Source organism: Vitis vinifera, chromosome 18 (genome assembly GCF_030704535.1).
Source record: "Vitis vinifera cultivar Pinot Noir 40024 chromosome 18, ASM3070453v1".
NCBI classification, from domain to species: domain Eukaryota; kingdom Viridiplantae; phylum Streptophyta; class Magnoliopsida; order Vitales; family Vitaceae; genus Vitis; species Vitis vinifera.
In genome coordinates this window covers 33,409,329-33,432,169 of record NC_081822.1, presented here as the reverse complement: position 1 = coordinate 33,432,169, position 22,841 = coordinate 33,409,329, and the positions used below count along the sequence as shown (strand labels likewise).

General features: G+C 35.8%; 4 protein-coding genes and 2 long non-coding RNA genes across 7 annotated transcripts; 3 read left to right on the top strand and 3 right to left on the bottom strand.

Annotated features, from left to right (window-relative positions):
- Positions 1-2,294: 2,294 nt before the first annotated feature.
- On the bottom strand, positions 2,295-6,385 carry LOC104877993 (uncharacterized). Its single transcript, XM_010647647.3, has 3 exons — positions 6,150-6,385; positions 5,155-6,055; positions 2,295-2,399 (listed from the first exon to the last, which is right to left on the bottom strand). The coding sequence occupies exons 1-3, from the start codon at positions 6,383-6,385 to the stop codon at positions 2,295-2,297; spliced, it is 1,242 nt and encodes a 413-aa protein (XP_010645949.3).
- A 4,757-nt stretch (positions 6,386-11,142) lies between these two features.
- On the top strand, positions 11,143-14,322 carry LOC132253203 (uncharacterized). The gene is made up of 2 exons (XR_009464995.1): positions 11,143-11,873; positions 13,352-14,322. It is a non-coding gene; the product is annotated as an uncharacterized LOC132253203 (long non-coding RNA).
- On the bottom strand, positions 13,157-15,209 carry LOC104877994 (uncharacterized). Its single transcript, XM_019217878.1, has 3 exons — positions 14,779-15,209; positions 13,978-14,475; positions 13,157-13,846 (listed from the first exon to the last, which is right to left on the bottom strand). Exons 1-3 carry the CDS (start codon positions 14,914-14,916, stop codon positions 13,289-13,291), a joined length of 1,194 nt encoding a protein of 397 aa, XP_019073423.1. The 5' UTR covers positions 14,917-15,209; the 3' UTR covers positions 13,157-13,288.
- A 984-nt stretch (positions 15,210-16,193) lies between these two features.
- On the top strand, positions 16,194-19,158 carry LOC100260188 (TMV resistance protein N). 2 transcript variants are annotated; one of them, XM_059734759.1, is made up of 3 exons: positions 16,194-16,739; positions 18,272-18,604; positions 18,695-19,158. In XM_059734759.1, the coding sequence occupies exons 1-2, from the start codon at positions 16,255-16,257 to the stop codon at positions 18,324-18,326; spliced, it is 540 nt and encodes a 179-aa protein (XP_059590742.1). In that variant the 5' UTR covers positions 16,194-16,254; the 3' UTR covers positions 18,327-18,604; positions 18,695-19,158. The 2 variants fall into 2 exon arrangements, with proteins under 2 accessions (XP_059590742.1, XP_059590741.1); XM_059734758.1 differs by having other exon boundaries at positions 16,194-18,120.
- Positions 19,159-19,448: 290 nt separating this feature from the next.
- Positions 19,449-19,679, bottom strand: LOC132253204 (uncharacterized). The gene is made up of 2 exons (XR_009464996.1): positions 19,559-19,679; positions 19,449-19,523 (listed from the first exon to the last, which is right to left on the bottom strand). It is a non-coding gene; the product is annotated as an uncharacterized LOC132253204 (long non-coding RNA).
- Positions 19,680-19,687: 8 nt separating this feature from the next.
- LOC104877320 (disease resistance protein RPS4-like) lies at positions 19,688-21,472 on the top strand. The gene is made up of 2 exons (XM_019217885.2): positions 19,688-20,008; positions 20,114-21,472. Exon 2 carries the CDS (start codon positions 20,144-20,146, stop codon positions 20,834-20,836), a length of 693 nt encoding a protein of 230 aa, XP_019073430.1. The 5' UTR covers positions 19,688-20,008; positions 20,114-20,143; the 3' UTR covers positions 20,837-21,472.
- Positions 21,473-22,841: the final 1,369 nt, after the last annotated feature.

Sequence of the window (22,841 nt, the reverse complement as noted above, 5' to 3'; positions counted from 1 at the left end):
CAAAGGAGTTTTGAGCTTCTTAAGCAATTCTTGACATCAGCGCCCATTGTGAGAGCACCAAATTGGGAGTTGCCATTTGAAGTGATGTGTGACTCAAGTGATTATGCTATTGGGGCTGTTTTGGGACAAAAAGAAGATGGCAAACCTTATGTGATCTACTATGCAAGCAAGTCTTTGAATGATGCTCAAAAGAATTACACCACCACTGAGAAGGAATTACTTGTTGTGGTGTATGCTTTGGATAAGTTCAGAGCTTATTTGATAGGGTCTTCCATTGTGGTATTCACGGATCATTCAGCTTTGAAGTATTTGCTAACCAAGCAAGATGCCAAGGCTAGGTTGATTAGGTGGATACTTTTGCTTCAAGAGTTCAACCTCCAGATCAGAGATAAGAAAGGTGTTGAGAATGTGGTAGCTGACCACTTGTCAAGGCTCAACATTGCTCATGACACCCATGGACTTCCCATAAATGATGATTTCCCTGAGGAATCCTTGATGCTTGTGGAGGAAGTGCCATGGTTTGCACACATTGCCAATTACTTGGTCACAGGAGAAATACCAAGTGAATGGAGCTCTCAGGACAAGAAGAATTTCTTTGCCAAGGTCCATGCATATTATTGGGAGGAGCCTTTTCTCTTCAAGTATTGTGCGGACCAAATTATAAGGAAGTGTGTGCCTGAACAAGAGAAGCATGGGATCCTATCTCATTGCCATGGGAATGCATGTGGAGGCCACTTTGCCTCTCAAAAGACGGCAATGAGAGTTCTTCAATCGGGCTTTTGGTGGCCCTCACTTTTTAAGGATGCCCATGAGGTAAGTAAAGGATGTGATAAGTGCCAAAGACTAGGCAAGCTTTCAAGGAGAAACATGATGCCTTTGAACCCCATCTTGATAGTGGATCTTTTTTATGTTTGGGGCATAGACTTCATGGGACCTTTCCCTATGTCTTTTGGCCACTCCTACATCTTGGTAGGAGTTGATTATGTTTCAAAGTGGGTTGAAGCTATACCCTGTAGAACCAATGATCACAAAGTGGTTCTCAAATTCCTAAAAGAAAACATCTTCTCGAGGTTTGGAGTGCCTAAAGCAATCATCAGTGATGGAGGCACTCACTTTTGCAACAAGCCCTTTGAAGCTCTTTTGGCCAAGTACGGAGTTAAGCATAAGGTAGCTACACCTTATCATCCTCAGACGAGTGGCCAAGTAGAGCTAGCCAACCGGGAAATTAAGAACATCTTGATGAAGGTGGTGAACACCAATAGGAAAGATTGGTCTATTAGGCTCCTTGATTCCCTATGGGCGTATAGGACGGCTTATAAGACTATCCTTGGGATGTCACCATACCGTCTTGTTTATGGCAAAGCTTGCCATCTTCCCGTTGAGATCGAGTTCAAGGCATGGTGGGCCATTAAAAAACTCAACATGGATTTAACTAAGGCTGGGCTAAAGAGGAGTTTGGATTTAAATGAGCTTGAGGAATTGAGAAATGATGCCTATCTCAACTCAAAAATAGCTAAGGAAAAGCTAAAGAGATGGCATGATCAGTTGGTGACCAAGAAAGAATTTTTCAAGGGACAAAGAGTCTTGCTATATGACTCTAAGCTTCACCTATTTCCGGGAAAGCTCAAATCAAGGTGGGTAGGGCCTTTTGTCATCCACCAAGTACACTCACATGGAGTAATTGAGTTACTCAACTCAAATAGTGCAAAGACCTTCAAGGTAAATGGGCAAAGACTCAAGCCCTACATCGAGCCATTTTCCCGTGACAAGGAGGTACTCATCCTCCATGACCCATCACATCCTTGAGAAAGTGTGGTAAGTTGATGAGCTTAGCATGAAAAGCTAAGTGCTCATCTCTTTTTGTTTTAATTTTAGTAGTACATTCTTGTTTACTTTGCATTTTTAGTACTTTTGCACATATTTTGTTTAGGTTTCTTAGTTTTGATTTTGTTTTTTTTATGTTTTTAATGGAGCTTTGATGTCCAATAGCAGGTACGAAAGCTCACAAGCTCACAAATGTGGAGAGAAAGGTGAAATAAGGGAGAAATATATCTAAGTCCAAGCTTAAAAGCCCATTTCGCAACTCAAAAAGTGAGTTGCGAAATGCACATTTTGGCAAGATGCAAAATGCAACCTCTCGGGATTGCACTTTCGCAAGGAGTAACCAGTGCGAAAATTTTCGCAAGTCATTTTTCACCTTGCGAAATTGTTTTCAAAGCAAATATCAAAATGCAACCTCTCGGGATTGGTTTTTAAGGGGAGTAGCCAGTGCGAAAATTTGGCAAGGTGAATTTTCACCTTGCGAAATTTCCAGCACTCCGCCATGCTCTCTCAAATCCACCATCACCTGGACATATCACCTCCTCCACCTCAGGAGCCACATCCATGATTGGATATTTCTATCTCCATTTTGTATATGTTTTTCTGTATATGTACATGTTTTATATTCTGAGATTGTATGTACCTCATGCTTATATCTTGTACTCAACTCTCTCAGTTTATATAAGCATCATTTTTTGTATCTTATTTCCTCTCTCACGTTTCTTATGGTTTTTGAATCATGTGGATGCACTCACACGCTTTGAATACCACATCACCATAAGGTATATCATTCCTTCCTCGTATTTTTCGATAGAAACATTGGGGACAATGTTCATCTCGGTTGGGAGGAGAGTTGAGGAAGTAAGTATTTCCTATTCTAGTTAGTTATTTTGTTGATTTAGTAGTTTTTGCCCTTTTTCAAAATTTTTTGTTTCATTCTCTATGGTTGTTAAAGATAATTTCTCAAAATAAAATAGGATAAGTCGAGTTTTAACTTAATTACTTAAGTCTTAGAGTTTGTTTTATGCTTTCAAAGTTGATAATCTATTGAAGCCCTCTTTGATTTCGAACTTATTTCTTCCATTTCAAGCTTTACACACACCATGCACATTAGATCCCGGATTTATGATGTAAAACTTTCTCACCCTCTAAGCTTAGGAAAATTTTGACTTGGTTTATTACTTAACCTCTTTTTAATAGTGTTGGGACACCTCAAAAAGACCAATAAGTCTTAGAAAAAGAAAAAGAGAAAAAGAAAAAGGAAAAGAGAAAAAGAAAAAGAAAAAGAGAATAAGCTTCTATTCTTTCCTTGAAACCTAAGCATGATCCGAAGGGGTGGCGAAAGCCTTTAAAACCCGATGCCCTAAACCTTGATTGGTTGGGAGTCATCGATCCTCTGCTTGCTACATAGGTGAATTGGTTAAGTTTAGTGAGTAAAAAGAATTGTGAATAAGAAGGTGCGTTCCTAACCTATTAAGAGTTGGTTAATTTTGCCAATGTCCGAGAAAAGCTTAGGTTGGGGGGAGAGGATAGTTGTGCATACTATATCCGGAAGCTAATCTCATTAACACTTAGCTCATTATGGAAGAGTTTGATCCGGAACCTTGAGAGTAGAGATTCTTTTGATACTTAATTGCATAATCTCCACTCTTTGTACTTTTTGTTTAAGTTTTAGCTTTGACAACTCCTATTGCATTTTGAATCTTCGTATCTTTAGTTCACCATGTGAGATGTGTTTTGATTTCAGTCATCCCACTCAATTATTTTTTGGAGTGATTTTCATGATCCCTTTTATGTATATTATTATAGTTTACTTAGTTTTTATCTCCTCCATTGCTAAGGGACTAGCAATGAGTCGGTTGGGGGGTGTGATTACTACCAAAAAGTGCTTTTTTGTAGACCTAATTATAATGGTTTTAAGCACCTTTGAGTAGTAATCATATTCATTTAACCCAATTAATTCATTAAGGTCCTTAGTAATTGGTTTTAACCTTTTTGTGGCAAGTTGACATGTTTTTATCAGCTTATGAATCGATTCAAGCATGCCAATTGATGGAGGAGCTATTTGGGCGAGTTAAGCAAGGATTTTGGACGATTACAGGCTTGAATTTCAAGTGGAAACACGAGCACAAGCAATGGAGAAGAGGAAAACAGAGTGAAGAAAACAGAATGAAGAAACACCTTGCGAAAATTTCGCAAGGTAGATTTAGGCACATTGCGAAATTCCTTTGAATCTCCTGTTTTGAGACGTTGTTGATGTTATTCCACTACCGGTTCTCCAAGATATTTTGCTTGATTTTTAGCTTTGTAAATACCTATTTTACCCTTGTAATCAACCAATGAATAGGTTGCTTTTGTAATAGCTCTTGTAATTTAGCTTGTTATTGTCTTTAAATAGAGGTGAAGAGCCTCAGACAATCATCATCTAATCTTGTAACCTGTAACTTTATAAGTTATAAGATCACTTTTGTTCATACGTTTCTTTTCTCTTTTCTTTCTCATTTTCTTAGTAGCCAAACATCCTTGGAGGATGAAATCCCCAAGGATGAGAGGCTAAAACCTTTTAGTTTCTTGAAGTAATGGATGCCATGTGAAGCTCCCGTGTCAGGATGGAGATTTCCAAGCCATGAATGTAAGTAGTTGAGCGTCATAAATGTTTTCATTCAAAGTAAAGCTTTTAATCCCTCTAACTTGCTTTGAATGGCCAATACTTGATAACCTTTTGGTCTCAGTGGATTCTTATTGTTAGATCCACTGACGTTCATTAGTTATCCCCTACGAGCCATTGTATTGCAAGTCGAGGAGATGACCTATATCATTAAAAGGGCATTTATGAGGTTCAGCTACCCTTTTTGTAAGTTTTCAAGGACTAAAACTCAGTTGTTAAACTCATACCGGTTCGAGAAGTAAGCATCACCTTAGTTGCTTCCCCAACTCGAGGTGAAAAGTCCCAAAATCTCCATTTTTACACAGTGAGTTAAGCATGGCTATCCAAAGCTTTGAGAAACTTCTTTTTCCATCTTTTAACCTATTTTCATGTTAGTTTAGTTTACAACACCTTCATCTTTTTATGTTTTCATCTTAACCTACTTTTTATTAAGAAAAGTTCACTCCATCCTCCGAACTTCACCAGTTAAAGTAAAAACCCTTCCCAGTGTTCGATCCTAGAGCCACTATGCTATAGTAGCTTTGCTACTTTAGTGAAAGGACCTTAGGTATAAATTTTGTTGATACCCTTACATGCCAAGCTACCAAGAGTCGGGTTATCACTACCCCAAACAACTCCGAAACACTACGCAATATCCCTTGATGTCTATCTGATATAATAATTACTTCTTGACCATCTAGGATCCCCTTCAATTTCTCCAAGAACCAATACCAATCCTCATAATTTTCTGAACCAACCACACCCAAGGCTAGAGGGAACATTCCATCATCTGCATCATATGCAATGGCAGACAAAAGAGCTCCTTTGTATGGACCACTTAGGTGGCAAGAATCAATAGCCAATATCGGTCGACACCCCATGGTGAACCCTTGAATTGAAAATGCGTGGGCAATGAACAATTGCTTGAAGTGACCTTCATGAGAAGTGTACTCGGCAATAGTTCCAGGGTTAATTTCCCTTAGCCTATGGCATAACCAAGGCAAATACGCGTAGGACGCACGTGGAGATCCATATACACGCTCTTTTGCCTTCTCTTTAAGATGCCATGCTTGGTTATAAGTCAATTGAACTCCATGATCACGTTCAAAATCCTTGCAAATTTGTCGAGGAAGGTATTCTAGAGTTGTTCTAAACACGTCTTCAACAACAACAGCACCTCTCTTGGAAGAAACCCGTACCTTAGATGAACACTCATCTTGAGCTATATGATTATGATTAACTTGGTAAGTATAAACTCGCAATATTTCATTTCCTTCAACAGCATGAGTTGTTATCTTCCAAGGACAATCCTCAACCGAACACTTTACTGACATATGTGTAGGTGAATTTTTCTTGTACTTGTATTGAAACCTTCCAGCTAATGACATTTGGTATATTGCATTCCGAAACTCATCTGCATTCTTAAATGTATGTCCGGAACCTAATATTGCCTCACGAAACCGATTCGATTCCAAAAGGGTGTACTCAGTATCTGCACAACGCGATGCAAAACCTCTTAATAACATCATAGTATTAGGATTTGCATCGCATGATGCATTAGACGAAGGAAACGTAGGATGTGGACCTCTGCATTTACATTCATAACCAAAATTAGACTACATAATGCGTAAAATTGATATTCATCACATTTTAAATAGACATCCAAGTGAAAACGCATTACCCAAGTGCCAACTGTGTATTCGGTATATTTGCCTCTATGGCTTCCACACCGGGTGACTCGACTATGTACACATTTGCAAAGTCATCACTGTGGGAAACCACGTTATCCAAGTCATCCTCATCTTCTAAATCTTGGATGACTCTAGGGTTAAACTTGAGGGTGTAGTGCATCCTCATCACATGAAGGGAAATGTCGAATTTTTCTAAGACCTTCTGAGTGAATTCTTCAAATGTCATTCCTTTATAAATGTGAATACCTTTGCTTCTTCCACCAACATATTCCCAAAGGCCATCATTTTTTTGGACAAGTTTGCCTCCCACGAAAATATAACAGTATATTCTATTTGTGGCATCCATCAACCTATTGAAATAAAGCACAAATTTATATTGTTGAACAAACAATAATGCATATTCAATGTGATCTTAAAAGTTTTTTCATCTCACAATATACTATGTTCCCATACAAAAAAGTTATATTTTAAAAAATGTATATACAAAAAAATGTAACTTTAAAGTCTTAAAAAATAATTTTTGTTGCTCCTTTTGATTATTCTAACCATTGTCAACGGTAAGATTATTTTAAGATAGGCACTAATAAACAAACGGTGAGTTGAACTAAGATATGAAGACCGAGCTTCTCTCTTCTCTTGGACTGATAAATACTACATAACCTAAACAAAACTAAAAATAATAATAAAAATAAAAAACAAAAATGAGAAATGTAAAACTGAAATGGAAATTAAAAGATTCAAATTAATAGATTAAAAAAATCATTAAATTAAAAACTAAGAAAGGCTTTAAAAGGAAAAAAAAAAACGAATCTCTAACTTATTTTCCCTATCATTCCCCTTTACTTATATATTCATAGTTCACATTTTTATAAGCAAAAACCTCTCTTTCCAACTACTTTAGTGCTACCCAATTTGACACTACTACTTACCTATGCTAATAATCTAATCGTGTCAATACTTGGAACTTTAAGACAGAACATCACAACAATATCTAGTAAAGTAGGAGGATTTTGTGTCCGATTCGACATAATACTGCAGAACATATATATATATATATATATATATATATATATATATATATATACACCAAAAACATTAGAATTATGGAACTATAAGACATTCAATAGGAAATAATCCCCCACGTTTTATTAAGCTCTGACCTATACTTACACTAGGTAGAAAACAAATTCTCATTCTCACTCAAACCCTTAGACAATTTCTGTTGGTACTACTATATCAGACATGCCTACAAACTTATTCAAAGAGAATGGAGATATTTAAATATTAATTATAAAGCGTTGCTTTTCAAAATAATATGAAGAGATAATAGCCTAAAAAATGTAACAAATACAGAATTCTCTTCTAAACTATCATGTCCTACTTTAGATGATTCATACAAAACCATAAGCAATAGTTTAACACATTTAAGGTTTAAGGGTAAAAAAAACTAATAGATAAAAAGAGATAAATCTGTTACTTGTGCCTACATCTCAAGCCAATGCACCATAAGAAAACTTTAGGGTTTTTAGGTTATTCATTTCCCCTTTCCATTTTTCCTCTCCTGGTTTTCTAGCAACCAATTAAACAATTATAAATTATTTTCAAGTATATATGACAATTTTTCACAAATATTTTTTTGAATTTAAAATATACAAATACCATGAAAAAAAATCTAAAAAAAATTACAAAAATATAATCAGATCGATTAAGCCATGAATCATGAGTTGCAGGTAAAGTGCATTTTCTGTATTCTCAAGGATTAAAGAAAAAATTATGGTTCAAAATTTTTCCTTTCTTTTTCTCATTACTTTCTCAGCATCCGAATAATAGTACCAAACCAAGATGTCAATTATTGAATGGGAACACTAACTTGAACTCCGGAGATCAAGTTGAACACAGTTTAGAGATTTGGACTAAGAAAATTTAGGTCGAGATTTAGGCAATCTACTAACCTCAAATATGCAACAAGAGAGACCCAACTGAAATCCATACCTTATTCAAATTCTCGAGAGAGACGGATGCGAGAAAAAATGAAAGAGTCGCAGAGATTGAGATGCAAGCGATGGAGGTGCTCGGGAGGAAGAGAAGAAAACGGCTTCTAGGCTTGAAATGCTGAAGAGACCAAAATTTAGGCAATCTACTAACCTCAAATATGCAACAAGAGATACCCAACTGAAATCCATACCTTATTCAAATTTTCGAGACAGCCGAATGTGAGAAAAAATGAAAGAGCCGCAGAGATTGAGATGCAAGCGATGGAAGTGCTCGAGAGGAAGAGAAGACAACGGCTTCTAGGCTTGAAATTGCTGAAGAGAGACCAAAATTAGGGCAAAATTCCAAAAAGCCACAGAGATTGAGATGCAAGCGATGGAGAAACTCGGGAGGAACAGAAAAAACGGCTTCTAAGCAGAGAAGAAAACGACTTCTAGGTAGAGAAGAAAACGGCTTCTAGGCAAAGAAGAAATCGGTTTCTAGACAGAGAAGAAAACGACTTCTAGGCAGAGAAGAAAACGACTTCTAGGCAGAGAAGAAAATGGCTTATAGGCTTGAAATGCTGAAGAGAGCAAAATTAGGGCAAAATTCCCAAGAGCCGCAGACAAAGAGAAGAAAACGGAGGCTTGAAATCTGAAGAGACATAGGGCAAAATTCCAACCTGGCTTTTTTTGTTTATTATATTTTTTTTTTTCATAATCAGCAAAGGTTATTTTTGGAATTAATAAAAGTGCATATCCTTCTTTTTAATTTTGACACTTCCTATGGGTTTTCAGCTTAAATGGGTCGGTTAGATGGACCATTTCTTAATTTTTGGGCCCAGCTGGGCCCAAAACACAATTCTCCCTTCATCAATTAGCGTCAAGTCACTCACATCAAAGCTTCATTCAGAATAACCACCTTGATGGGCCTTAATGTAATTAAGGAATGTGGAATTGGTCCAGTGTATGTTAATGAAGAGATGAATTACTCTATCTTCACTCCTAATGAGTCATCTGTTGTCCTTCAAGAAATCCATGAGGAGGGACCTAGTGCAAGCGGGTGCTCTAATATTGAACTCTGATTACTATTCTGCTGATGAGGGGGAACCCACTGCACCCCTACTGTAAGGATCACTCTGAATCAGAGATGTGGCTAGAGAAACACTTGCAATGCAGCCATTATCAGAGCATCCCTTGGCGAGGAGGAACCGGGCAGGCAAATGCTTGATATGCACCCAAATCTTCCGATATCAACTATTGGTGAGTTGTGTGCTTCCTTTGTTTCTTATCCTGAAACTGACTTTGAGTTATTTAGCAAAATACTTTAATTTCTAATATTTTTGATACATGCTGGGTGGTTGTTGCTGGTTTTTGCTTTAAATTTGCCTTGATACATGTTGAGTTGTTTAGCAAACTCACTCTTGACCGATTTTGGTTATTCTTTCCCACATGCTAATGTGATGTATCCTTAAGGGCATATGTTCTCTTCTAATGTTAGAACGAATATGATAGAGCTGTTAACAGTTCATGGTTACTTCGTAAGAATTGTAAATTCTTTGGTTGATTTTTATACCATATTTTGTAGTTTCATTTTGATGGATTCTAAGGTCATCCATGACTCATTTTTCTTCATTTTGTTTGTAATGATGTATAAGATACTCGCAGCCAATGTTTTGAGAATCGAACTGAACCATTATCGGCCATCTCTCAGGTCCAGTTTACCCTAGGGAACCATTTTCATATTAAACCGATGTTGAACTGCTCAAGCCGGACTGGTTTGCCCCAGGGAACTGTTTTCATATTAAATCGGTGTTGAACGCTTGAGCCGTGGTTGGATCGTTGAACCGGATGGACCATCCGGCTTCCTAAGAAGCAGTCAAGCCCAAAACTCAGTCAAACTTCCACTTGTTGTAGAAGCCCAATAGGCGCTACAGCCAATCATCTATTAAAAGCCCAAACCGGTTGAGCCCAAGAGGGTTTAAACGAGCCAAAGCCCAACCCAATCCGATGTGGGATTGATTCCAGGTGGTAAGGAAAAAAAGTTGTGCATGCTGCAGGTGGATTTGAGGTCAGCTTTAAAATCAAGGGCGAGGCCATTGAGCTATTTGCCATCCATGTACAATAGTGCTGTAAAACTAAATATATAGAAAGATTAATGGTGTTTTTTTAAATTATTTTCATGTAAATATTTACATGCATGTCTATTTTTATAATAATTATTATGAAAATAATTAATATAATAATTTTAAAGTAATAAAATACAACAACAAGGAGATAAAATTAAATACTATGATTTTATTTTCATCTTAAACACTTTATATTTAAATATTATACATATTCTACTTAATAAGGTTTAAAATATTAATATATTTATATTTATCTGTATAATTTAATTTGACCTATCTAATATAAAATCGAAATATTATTTAAAAATTTTAATTATATATTCTAAAAATTTTATAATTATTACTTCACTATTTCCATTGTGGTTCAACTATTGATCCGGCATAAACCATAAATCGATAACTTTCTCAATCCAATAATCAAATTGGTTTTTAAAGTATTGCTCGTTTCTTATTAAGTTGGGTTGTTTCTTCATTTTATACCAAGGATGTTGTCTTTTATTGTAAACAATCTATCACCAATGGAGAAAGCATAGAGAAAAGAAGATTTTCTTTTCAGAATTGACATTTGGGTTTTGATATTTTATGTATTCTCTAACATTTGATATTTTATGTTTTCTTAGAATATAGTAAGAAATTATTGAAAAAAAAAAAAAGGAAAAATCCAGTTAAGAAAACTTCTTAGAAGAAGCCTAAAATCCAAACAAAGAAGGTTTTCAAGAAAAATGATAAATAAAAAGTTACAAATACCATAGGAGAAGGGGTTGAAGGGAAATCTCTCTTCACTCGTTCCTAGTGTACAAATGGAAGTAATTTATTGCTTTGATAAGATTAAGGAAGGGAAGATAGAATAAGGCCTCCTCTATCGAAGGCCCCTTCAGGTAACAAAACCTAAGCTATCCCTTGTATATTTCATGACATAATTTTAAGCAAAGAGGTATATTTAGCAAATAATCATTCTCTTCCCCTTACTTTCATCCTGCTCACTGTCCTAAGAAAAATTTAGCATCGTCAACCTTGTACCACGTGTGCTCTCGGGTCCTATGGCTTTGTATCTAATCCCCGTTTGCAAAACGTTCAGAGTGTGAAGCCCAAGGGTCTTAACAAAAAATCATGGTATAAAATGTGAACCAACCAAAAGACTTTATCCAATTCTTGTGGCCATGCAAAGCCCTTGTCTTTCTCTGCCCCACTTTCCACCCACACCTCTCACTCCACCCCCTCACCTCTCCTCTCTCTCACCTCCCACTTCTCCACGGCCACAGCCGCTGCCGACAAGCACACGCCCCATCTCCTTTCTCTCTCCTCCCCCCTCCGTCGCCGGAAACCCCTGCTGCACCACCTCCCTCCGCCGCTGCCCCGGAATGACCGTTCTGCTGCCTTAACACTGGGACTCTCTAGCCGGAGAATTACTTGCAAGGCGACGGAAGTGTCGGTGGCGGAGGAGCCGTCGGCTGCGGGCGATGGCGAGAACTGGGTGCCAGTGGTGCCGCTGTCGGCATTGCCCAAGGGGGAGCGGCGCGTGATTATACAGGACGGAGAGACGATTCTGTTGTTGTGATTATACACGAAATTTATGTGAAGAATGAAAGGCTCTTTTGAGGCTCATGCAAGCCATGTAAGAATTTTATGTGGCCTTGGTGTATATTATTATGTGATATTCCTTTAAATATTATGGTCTAATAAATAATAAAACTAAAATTTTATTTCCTAAATTAAAGGTACTTTGATGAAAAGCATACTCCTCATTCTATATGGAAATTGATCTTCTCTCCATCCTATAAAATAAATGTTCAGAAAACCTAAGGATAAAAGGGTTTAGGGAGAACAACACAATTTCTACTTGGCTTATTGTTTGGTCTCTTCAAGACTTCTATATAGTTTAAAGGTATGTCTTTTCTCAATAATGGAATTGTGAAAATCATATTATTCTATAATTCTTGACTATTTTGATTTAAGTAAAATTAGGATTTGATTTACATAATTAAATAATTACTTATGAGTTTCATTGGTGAGCATATAATACCATTGACATATGTTGATTAAGTGACATGTATACCTTTGATGCTACTGTAATGAAGTTTATGATAATAAAAGTTTATTTTATCAATTTTCGATATGTTATATACAATGTATGTTTATGGCTAATATATAAAGTGAATGACTTTCTTGATTTATGAAATTTAGTGAATCGATTTATGCATCAACCGCTTTTGATTGAACCAAAAGTATGATTTTGTTCATGGTATTGCATCTTCATCATCAAAATAGATATCTATATGTATGTGAAATAAATTATGCTATATATATATGTCAATAGTGAATTTTGTGTCTTCAATGGTAATGTTTTAACGATATACATATACTATATATAAAAAACCAAGAAAATTCTATAAGAGTAAACACATTGAGAGGAAGTACCACATAATCTATAGATAGTACAAAAAGGTGATATGGTAGTTTAGAAGATATCTTTCGGAAAGAGCCTAATAGATTCATATACTAAGACATTGACTGGAAAAGTCTTTGATTGTAACCGGGACAACATAGGTGTCAGATATGCACCTAATTTACTTTTATTGCATTATGTTTTGAGGGCTTATGGAAGATTGTTATGATATCATCCTACAAAGCTTTACATGATATAAGACATTTGGATTTATCATTTATTTAATTATATTCTAATTGCTCTTTTATCTATGCTTGTAATAGAGAGTTCCCTACGCTCAGATCCCAACACTTATATCATATAAAATAAAGTTTCATGCTAGTAGAATATCTAAATATATTCTTGGTAGTTTTTGGTCATGCATGCATTCGCATAACTTTGGGCTATGCACAATAATTTTCCATATAATTGGCTTTTAGGTATAAATTTAATTTCTATATGAAATCGTTCAATATATAACTTTCTGCTACATGAGTCTAAAAGTTATTAACTTCCATGCATGGTGCGACTGGTGGGGTTTCCAGTCACTTGGAAACCATGTCCAGATACATATGAAGAGATCAATAAAACCAACCTTCCACTTCCTACAATAATCGTTTACCAAGTGTATCTTCAATCCTAAGCCAGTCTGGTATTCGTTGTTGCAGCTCCTGTAAACTGGCCTCTGCTTGGTCCAGCTCCAGATATAGCTGCTCTACTTCAGCTATCTTCTCATTCAAGCGCCTACGAATCACGTCCCTCTTGCCCTCTGCTTGTGCATACTCAACTAAAGGTTGCACTCCAACAAATGGGCTTCTTAACCAATCAACCTTAACCTGAGCCCTCTCCAAATCACTCAATGTTCTATCAATGAAGTAGGTGTCTGCACCAGACAGGCTACGGGCAGTATTCTTCTGCATCAGCTCCACAATCTGCAGTATGGAACCTTTGATTATCTCTACAAACTGGGGTGCTGTAAAGGAGCAATTGGCAGTTACGTCTCCATATTTGGTCAATATTTGCTGCCAAATCGACTCCCTGGTATTGGAAGTTACACCAGATCCCTCAACCATCTCAAGAAGCCCTGCAGCGGCTGTGTTAGGATCTGTGAGAGTTTTGTCTGTGTCCTCAGCTTCAGTTGGAGCGAAGGTAGTTTGGATCTCCTAAAGCCCAAAAAAGAGAAGGAAAAGTATAGAACTTGTGCTTGGAATTAACCAACAAAAAAGATTAATTTTGATGTAAAAGTGCCCAAGGAAAAATATTTTGGTAGTTTCAGTTGAAAATTTTGACAAACCTTGTCAGCTCCCGAAGCACCTTCCACTTCATCTGAAGGCCAATTAAGTGTATCTAGGCATTGCAACCTGTGATTATGCTCAAGATGAAGTTTTGTGATCACCCATTGTCCATTGTCAAGTTTGACTTGGATCTGGACATTGCAACCTGTTCTTGTTTCTGATCTCTTATACTTTGTTCCCTGGTTGGGATGCTTCTTGGTCCGGAAGCCTTCACATGAACAAAGAAAGCATCGCCCTTTCAGTGTACCATTTGCTTTCCTTTGTACCTTTCCTTTTCTTACTGTAAAACCAATTCTCTTGGCATACTTTTTACAAAATTCTTCAGCTTCTAACTCAGAAGAAAACGCCATCCCTCTCCGTGGTATCTGATCATCGTCTTCAGGATTTTTCTCATTTACATTAACCAATGTTCCAATCTCATCACCATTTACATTAATAGCCATTTCAGTCTCACCACTATAGAACGAACTCCACCAAGAATCAAAATTAAGCTCATCCTGTACAAAGTGAGATAGAGAGAGAAGTTTTCTATGAGAAAAATGAGAAGCAAAAAGCGGTACAATGCATAACAACAATTTTCTTCTGTTACACCAACTATTGATTCAAACTACATCTTATCCTGTAACTCTTGTAGAACAATGAATTAATATAAGAAGAGTGACACTGTAAGACGGCTTATAGACAAGTAGATGGAGCAACAAATTCTTGATTTGCTGGTTGCAGCTTTATTTGGGCAGAAAAGTTCATGAATTATTTATCTTTAAAATTAACCGTTGTTCTAGAAAATGGATCGAGCTTACCTGGATAGTGAGGCCCCTGAAGGAACCGCCAACTCTGTGGTGGTTTACTAAATCATCAGATTCCTGTATGGCACCCCAAACATCTGGGCGTGAACCGATGGAACTATACCTGCCAAGATGATAGGGTTCGATAGACATTCTGGTGCAGTTGATGGGTGTGGATCCAGAGGATCGGTGCTTGATTGCTTTGCTTCCGGCTGGACCTTGGGATCTCGCCTTCTCAAGACAGGACTCGTTTTATAGCTCTCGCAGCCTGCTGTGTGGGACAGCGTCCCTTTTTCCTTGTTTGCTTTGCTTCCATTTCCAAATTCCAACCCACTGCGCTTTGACCAAATGGTCCAAATCTCCATTTCTCGGCGACGTCGGTGCGTTCGGTTCTCTTTTCCCTTGTTTTATTTCCTTCAGTGCCTCTTTCCTCCCAAGAGGCTACTACTCGCCCTCTCAAAAAGTCAAAACTTTAGAAACATTAAATATATATATTTTTTTTTAAATAGAGAACTATCAAAACGGTGGGCGGAAAGTGATAATCCTTTTTAAAAGTCATCATGTTGACCAATTCTACTCTTCGAGTAATCATTTGAAAGCTTAACCATTCGAAATTTTCAATTATATCCTATTTAAACTTTATTTTTTTATTTTTTTTCTTTTGTATTATTATTATTATTAAATATTAATATTACTCTTAATATTATTATTTATGATATTAGTATTTTAAATTATTCATATTATTATTAATATCATTCTTATTAATATTATTTATTATTTTTTTATTATTATTCATATTTTTAATATTATATTAAAAATAATATTATTATATTTTTATTACTACTACTACAAAGAAACCTTAGGAGATAATTTATATTTTTTAGTTCTTAAAACTTGTAAACTTTATTAAAAAATTATTCTTTTTTTTCAATTTATACTTTATATGTTATATTAAGATTAATTAAATTATTATTATTCTTCTTATTATTACTATTAATATTTATGATATTAGTTTTATATTATTAATATTTTAATAAAATAATATTATATCCAAGTTATAGATATAATAAAAATGCATTGATGTTAATGATATAGTAGAATAAAACAATGTTTCTAATATAGATAAATACAACATTTATCTATTGAATTTATAACATAAATACATTAAAAATACAATATATTACAACATTTTTAATAGTTTTCATGTAAAAATAAAATAAAATTTTATCATTCAATGCGCTTTTTCTATTTGAGTCGTAACACCCGACTTTTTCTTTTCCTCTTTATCATTCAACGCGCTTTTTCTTTTCTTTGTTGCGTAAAATATTTGAAGTTTTGTTGTGAGACTTGCTTCGATCACAGTTGTATTCTCAATTTTGCAATTAAGCAAATTTAGCTTTATTAGTCAGTTGTGGTTGATATAAATGAACTTTTTCTACTGCAATTAAGTCAGGACTCATATCTCAGACTTGGTGTCTCTACTGCTCAGTAATGGCTGCTGCTGCTGCTTCTTCTGCGTCTTCTCAGGGGCGCTATGATGTGTTCCTGAGCTTTAGAGGGGAAGACACCCGCAATAACTTCACTGCCCATCTCTGTGAGGAGTTGCACACCAAAGGAATCAACACTTTCATAGACGAGGAGAAGCTCGAGAGAGGGCAAGCCGTATCTGCTGCACTTGTTTCTGCTATTGAAAACTCCATGTTTTCTATCATTGTTTTATCAGAAAATTATGCATCTTCTAGATGGTGTTTAGAGGAGCTGGTGAAGATAATACAGTGCATGAAAAACAGGGGGCACAGGGTTCTCCCAATTTTCTATAATGTGGCTCCCTCGGATGTGAGAAATCACAAGGGAAAATTTGGAGAAGCCTTGGCTAAACATGAAGAGAATTCCAAGGAGGGTATGGAGAGGGTGCAGATTTGGAAGGATGCTCTCACTCAAGTCACCAATTTCTCTGGTTGGGATTCAAGGAATAAGTAATTATTTAAAGCTTTTTTTCACTCTTACTTTTATTTTTTATTTTTAATATTGCCATTTTAAATGCTCTTGCTAATTCAACTATTAGTTATTACAACACAAAGGGTATGATAATATATACCATGTTAACATTATCTGATTAAAGGACTGGGTTCATAGGATTTAGAAATATTTTACTGGACTTTTTTAAATTAGATATAAGATACCAACCATATCTTGACACATATTCTCATATTCTCTTTATTTTTATTATCTTTTTGTAGATAGCTGGACTTATTATGTGTTTATGCTTTAAATATGACAGGAATGAGTCTCTACTAATCAAGCAAATTGTTAAAGATATTTTGAATAAATTGTTATCTTCATCCGGTAGTGATACCAAGAATCAAGTTGGAATAGATGCTCACATACAAGAAATGGAAACCTTATTATGCTTGGCGTCAGATGATGTTCGAATGGTAGGAATATGGGGCATGGGTGGAATAGGGAAAACAACCCTTGTCAGAGCTGTTTATAGTCGAATCTCCTATCAATTTGAAGGTTGCTCCTTTCTTGAAAATGTTGCAGAGGGTTTAAAAAAGAAGGGCTTAATTGGGTTGCAAGAGAAACTTCTTTCTCATCTATTAGAGGAAGAAAATCTAAATATGAAAGAACTCACATCTATAAAGGCAAGGCTCCACTCAAAAAAGGTCCTTATTGTTCTCGATAACGTGAATGATCCAACAATATTGGAATGCTTAATTGGAAATCGGGATTGGTTTGGTCAAGGAAGTAGAATTATTATAACGACTAGGGATAAACGTTTATTACTTTCACATAAAGTCAATCTTTATAAGGTTCATAAATTCAATGATGATGAAGCTCTTGAGTTTCTTGCACGTTATTCATTAAAACACGAACTCCTTCGAGAAGATTTCCTAGAGCTTTCAAGAGCTGTGATATGTTATGCTCAAGGCCTTCCATTGGCTCTTACGGTTTTGGGTTCTTTTTTATTTAGCATGAGCAAAGAAGAATGGAGAGATCAATTAGACAAATTAAAAAGTATTCCTAATATGAAAATTCATGAAGTTCTTAAAATAAGTTATGATGGGCTAGATTTTGAGGAGAAGAATATATTTTTGGATATTGCATGTTTCCTTAAAAGAGAGGATAAAAATTACATTAAGGAAATACTAGACTATTGTGGCTTCTTCTCAGTTAGTGGTATACGAGCTCTCGTTGATAAGTCACTCAGTAAGTTTTTTTCACAATAGGATAATGATGCATGACTTAATACAAGAAATGGGTATGGAAATTGTTCGCCAAGAATCTCATACTCCCGGCCAGCGTAGTAGATTGTGGCTCCATAAAGATATCAACGATGCATTGAAAAAAAACATGGTAAGAGCAAAAAAATGAAATTTATTTTATGCAACACAAGTTAAGATTTGAAATTATTTTGGCTTAAGTAGTTATATGCTAATAAAATTGTAGCAGACATATATTTATTCACTATGCATGTTTTTAACTTAGTCTCCTTCTTGGTATGCAGGAAAATGAAAAAATTGAAGGCATATTCCTCGACTTGTCTCATTCACAAGAGATAATAGACTTTAGCACTCAAGCCTTCCCAAGGATGTATAAACTAAGATTGCTCAAAGTCTATGAATCTAACAAAATTTCAAGAAACTTTGGAGATACCTTAAATAAGGAGAATTGTAAAGTGCATTTTTCTCCGAACTTAAGATTTTGTTACGACGAATTGAGGTACTTATATTTGTATGGATACTCTTTGAAATCATTGGACAATGATTTCAATGCAAAGAATCTTGTTCACCTCAGCATGCATTATAGTCACATTAAACGACTTTGGAAAGGAATCAAGGTATGATTATGATGTATTGATATTATTTTCTTTAAAAAGCGTTTAATGTGCATGAAAGCTAATTTTTAAGTCAACTTTCTTTCATGGTAGGTTCTTGAAAAGTTAAAAGTCATGGATCTCAGTCACTCCAAGTCCTTAATAGAAACCCTAGATTTCTCAAGAGTCCCCAATCTTGAACGATTAGTTCTCGAAGGTTGTATATCTTTGCATAAGGTACATCCGTCTCTTGGAGTTTTGAATAAACTCAATTTCTTGAGTTTGAAAAATTGTGAAAAGCTCAAAAGTCTTCCAAGCAGCATGTGTGATTTGAAATCCCTCGAAACATTTATTCTTTCTGGTTGTTCGAGACTCGAAGATTTTCCTGAGAACTTTGGGAACTTAGAAATGTTAAAGGAACTTCACGCAGATGGTATTCCTGTAAGAGTACTACCCTCCTCTTTTTCGCTCTTGAGAAACCTTGAAATATTATCCTTTAAGGGATGTAGAGGACCCCCATCTACCTCATGGTTGTTGCCAAGAAGAAGTTCAAGTTCTACTGGTTCCATACTGCATCATTTGTCTGATGTAGGACAACCCTAGGATGGTTGCCTACACTCAAGGGTAGGTGGGCTAGGGTTTTATTTTTAGGGTGTAAGGAGGGGAACAAGGAATAAACTTTATGGTAGAGAAAATTATAAGATAAGAAAAAGAGAGAAAGAAGAAACAATGAAGAAAAGATGGAAAACCTTAGAGTCTCACTAAGGCCTTCTAGGAGTCTCACCTAGAAGAAAATCAATGGAGTCTCACCATTGAGGGTTGCAACCTTGCAATGAAAGAAAGTATAATATTATTCATCAAAAATTCATTCCTTTGATTTACATTGATTAGCCTATTTATAGGCTTCTCTAAGAAATCCAAAGTCTACTAGGACTCTAATAACCTATTCTACTAGGACTCTAATAGGACTCTAATAACCTATTCTACTAGGACTCTAATAACCTATCATGACTCAAATTCTAATTATATTAATCCTACTTAAAGTTTACTTAGGTCTTCCCTTTCTTCCTTGAATAAACTTTAAAAGGCTTTCCCCCATCATTGTCAGGTCTATATTCTTTAACAAGGCTAAACCTAGGTTATTGTAATTTATCAGATGAAACAAACCTTAGCAGTCTTTGCCTCTTATCTTCATTGGAAGTGTTAGATCTATCTGGGAACAACTTTGTTACTTTGCCAAACATCAGGGGACTTTCTAGCCTAGAAGGTCTGTTGTTGGAGAAGTGTAAAAGACTGCAAGTACTGCCAGAACTTCCATCAAGCATATATAGTTTAATTGCGCAAGATTGCATATCATTGGAAAATGCCTCAAATCAAGTACTCAAGTCACTCTTTCCAACTACAAAGTCCCCGAAGAAAACTTTCAAGGTGGGTTCTATTTGTATACGATGTATCATAATTTTAATTATATATGCATATATATAATTATTTCGATTCTATCTCTCTAACATCCTAATAATTTTGATTCTACAGCGTAATTCGGGTGCACACTTGATATATGTGATGGTTTATGGGAGTAGAATACCAGATTGGATAAGGTATCAGAGCTCAGGGTGTGAAGTAGAAGCAGATCTACCTCCAAATTGGTATAATTCCAACTTGCTGGGTCTTGCTTTGAGCTTTGTCACTTATGTTTTCGCATCTAATGTGATTATTCCAGTATCGTATACCTTGCGCTATTCAACATCCAGTTACATTGCTAACCGCATTAGTATCAGATTTGATAAGGAAGGTGTAGGGTTAGATCACGTGTGGCTACTTTATATAAAACTCCCCCTCTTCAGCAATTGGCATAATGGAACTCCCATAAATTGGCATGAAGTGACTCACATCAGTGTATCATTTGGGACTCAGGTCATGGGGTGGTATCCTCCGATTAAGAGGAGTGGGTTTGATCTAGTGTACAGTAATGATCAAGACGTGAATCCCCCAGTGATCCAATTCAGTTCTATCTCCTCTCCTCCTCTTCCGAACAAGTCAACAGTAGTCCTTAAAGAAATCCATAAGAAGGAGGAACCCAGTGGAAGTGAGTTGTCGAATGTTGATGGCTCAGAATCAGACAGCTCTGATTACCATACTGCTGATGAGGAAGAACCCACAACTGCAAAAGAAACTGACCGCTCAGAGGATCACTCTGAATCAGAGATGCGGCCGCAGAAACGTTTGAAGTGCAGGCATTATGAGGGCATCCCTTGATGATCGGAGAAACAGACCTAAAACTCTTCCCATAACATCATCTCTTGGTAATGGTAGGTTGTGTGTTTCTTTTCTTTCTGCCTTTCTTTCTTAATCTGATTTTCAACATTTTTGCTTGGGTAGATGTCTTAAGATCATTTAGAACTGTTTAAAGCGGGAACTAAAAAATCCCATAACACTGTTTGAAATTAGAGTACTCTCACATATCGTCGATTTCATGCTTAATCATCCCGGGATACACATGGTTCCATATCATTAGAATCATTTGTATTAATAATGCATTCTCAGTTTACTAATTGTGGCAACTAAACAGAGTCCCAAAATCTCTCTCGGGGTTGATCATCTTCAATAGATACGCATTGTTTTAGCAGTGATAATGTATTTTGTGAATTGCAGTCGCATGATCTCCATTCCTGTGAGCATTGCAATTAACTAGGGAGATTATTTTAGTGGGGGTGATGCTACAGCACCAGCGAAGGAGCAGAAGCAGAAGCAGAAGAGAGAAAAGATCTTGTAACGGAACCCAATCTTCCATAAACTAACTATTTTTGGATTGTTTTTCATTTCTAGAAATGGAACGACTATGTAAATTAAAGGATTACTGGATTCTTCAATTCAAAGAGTCATCACAAATTTGAGTCACTACTCACCTACATTTGATTTCATTCCTTCTACTATCTCCACCTTGCTCCTTAATTCTTATAATGATAAATGTGTTATATAAAATTTTGATTATATTTCATTTAACCATTTTTGCATTAGGGTCACATCTCTTAGTCGTATAGATATTGTTTACTTTAATCCAAAGGACTCCCACGATTTTAAAACGCACCTATAAGGTTAAAAGGAATCCATGCATATATAGATATATCACATCCAATAGGGTGAAAAAGCTTTTACTCTCTTACGCCATCCCTTCCCATGAAACCCTCTATTTTGTGCCCACCTATACCTATCCTTTCCCTCTTTCTCTCATGGGCATATCCTTTGCATGATACACATTTTAATCAACAAATTATAATTAATTTGTTCACTAAAATATTTCTTTAGGTTGTATTTGGTTCCAAAAATTACTAAGAAAAAAAAAGAAAAATATAAAGAAATATTATTTTTTCATATTTGGTTATCGTATGAAAAATATATAAAAAATCAAATATAATTAAAATTAAGTAAAATTTTTTGTATGTTTAAATTATTTAATTTTTATATCGATGAGTTAAAATAAATAAAGTCAGTTTAAAGTAACAAATAAAAATAAAATTTCAAATTTTAATCTATTTTTTTATTTTTCTTTATTGTTTTTTTCTTTTACTTTTTCTTTCTATTTTCTTCCTCCCATATTTTCCCCTAATTTTCCACCTTAAAATTGTATTTTTGTGATAACTTTCGAATATATTTGACATAGTGGTTGCCTAGGGTTCATTCTAAACCATTTGTTTGGATTTCGAATATATTTGACAATTTTTTAAATCCTTCCTCCCACCTATACCTATCCTTTCCCTCTCTCTCACACACACAACCATCCCGTTCGGGCCATTCCCATGAAACCCATTTTTTCTCTCTTTTCTCATCCCTCTCACAAATCACAACCACTTTTTTCTTCCTTTCTTCTCATCATTTCATGTTCTTTATTTTTTTTCTCTCTCTCTCCCTCTCTTTCTTTTTTCCATAGCCATTTTCATCTGCCCATCACCGACGCCACCATCCATTGTCCGCCGCGACGTGCCACTACCGACGCTGGCGTCACTCTTTCATGGCTTCCTCCTCTCTCATCTCATCATTTCTCTCTTCTTCTCTCCCTCTAAAATACCAAGAGCATGGCATGGAGGGAAAATGGGAAGTTCGGGTGAGCTAAACACCAAGGCAACTTGTAGAGTCATTGCTATGGCTACTTTCATCTTGTTTTCAAGACATGCATGGGTATACTCTTTGATCTCTACACAGTAGATGTTAGTAATTTGTGGGTTTTGTTTTCATTTGATGTTTTGTTTATTGATTTATATTT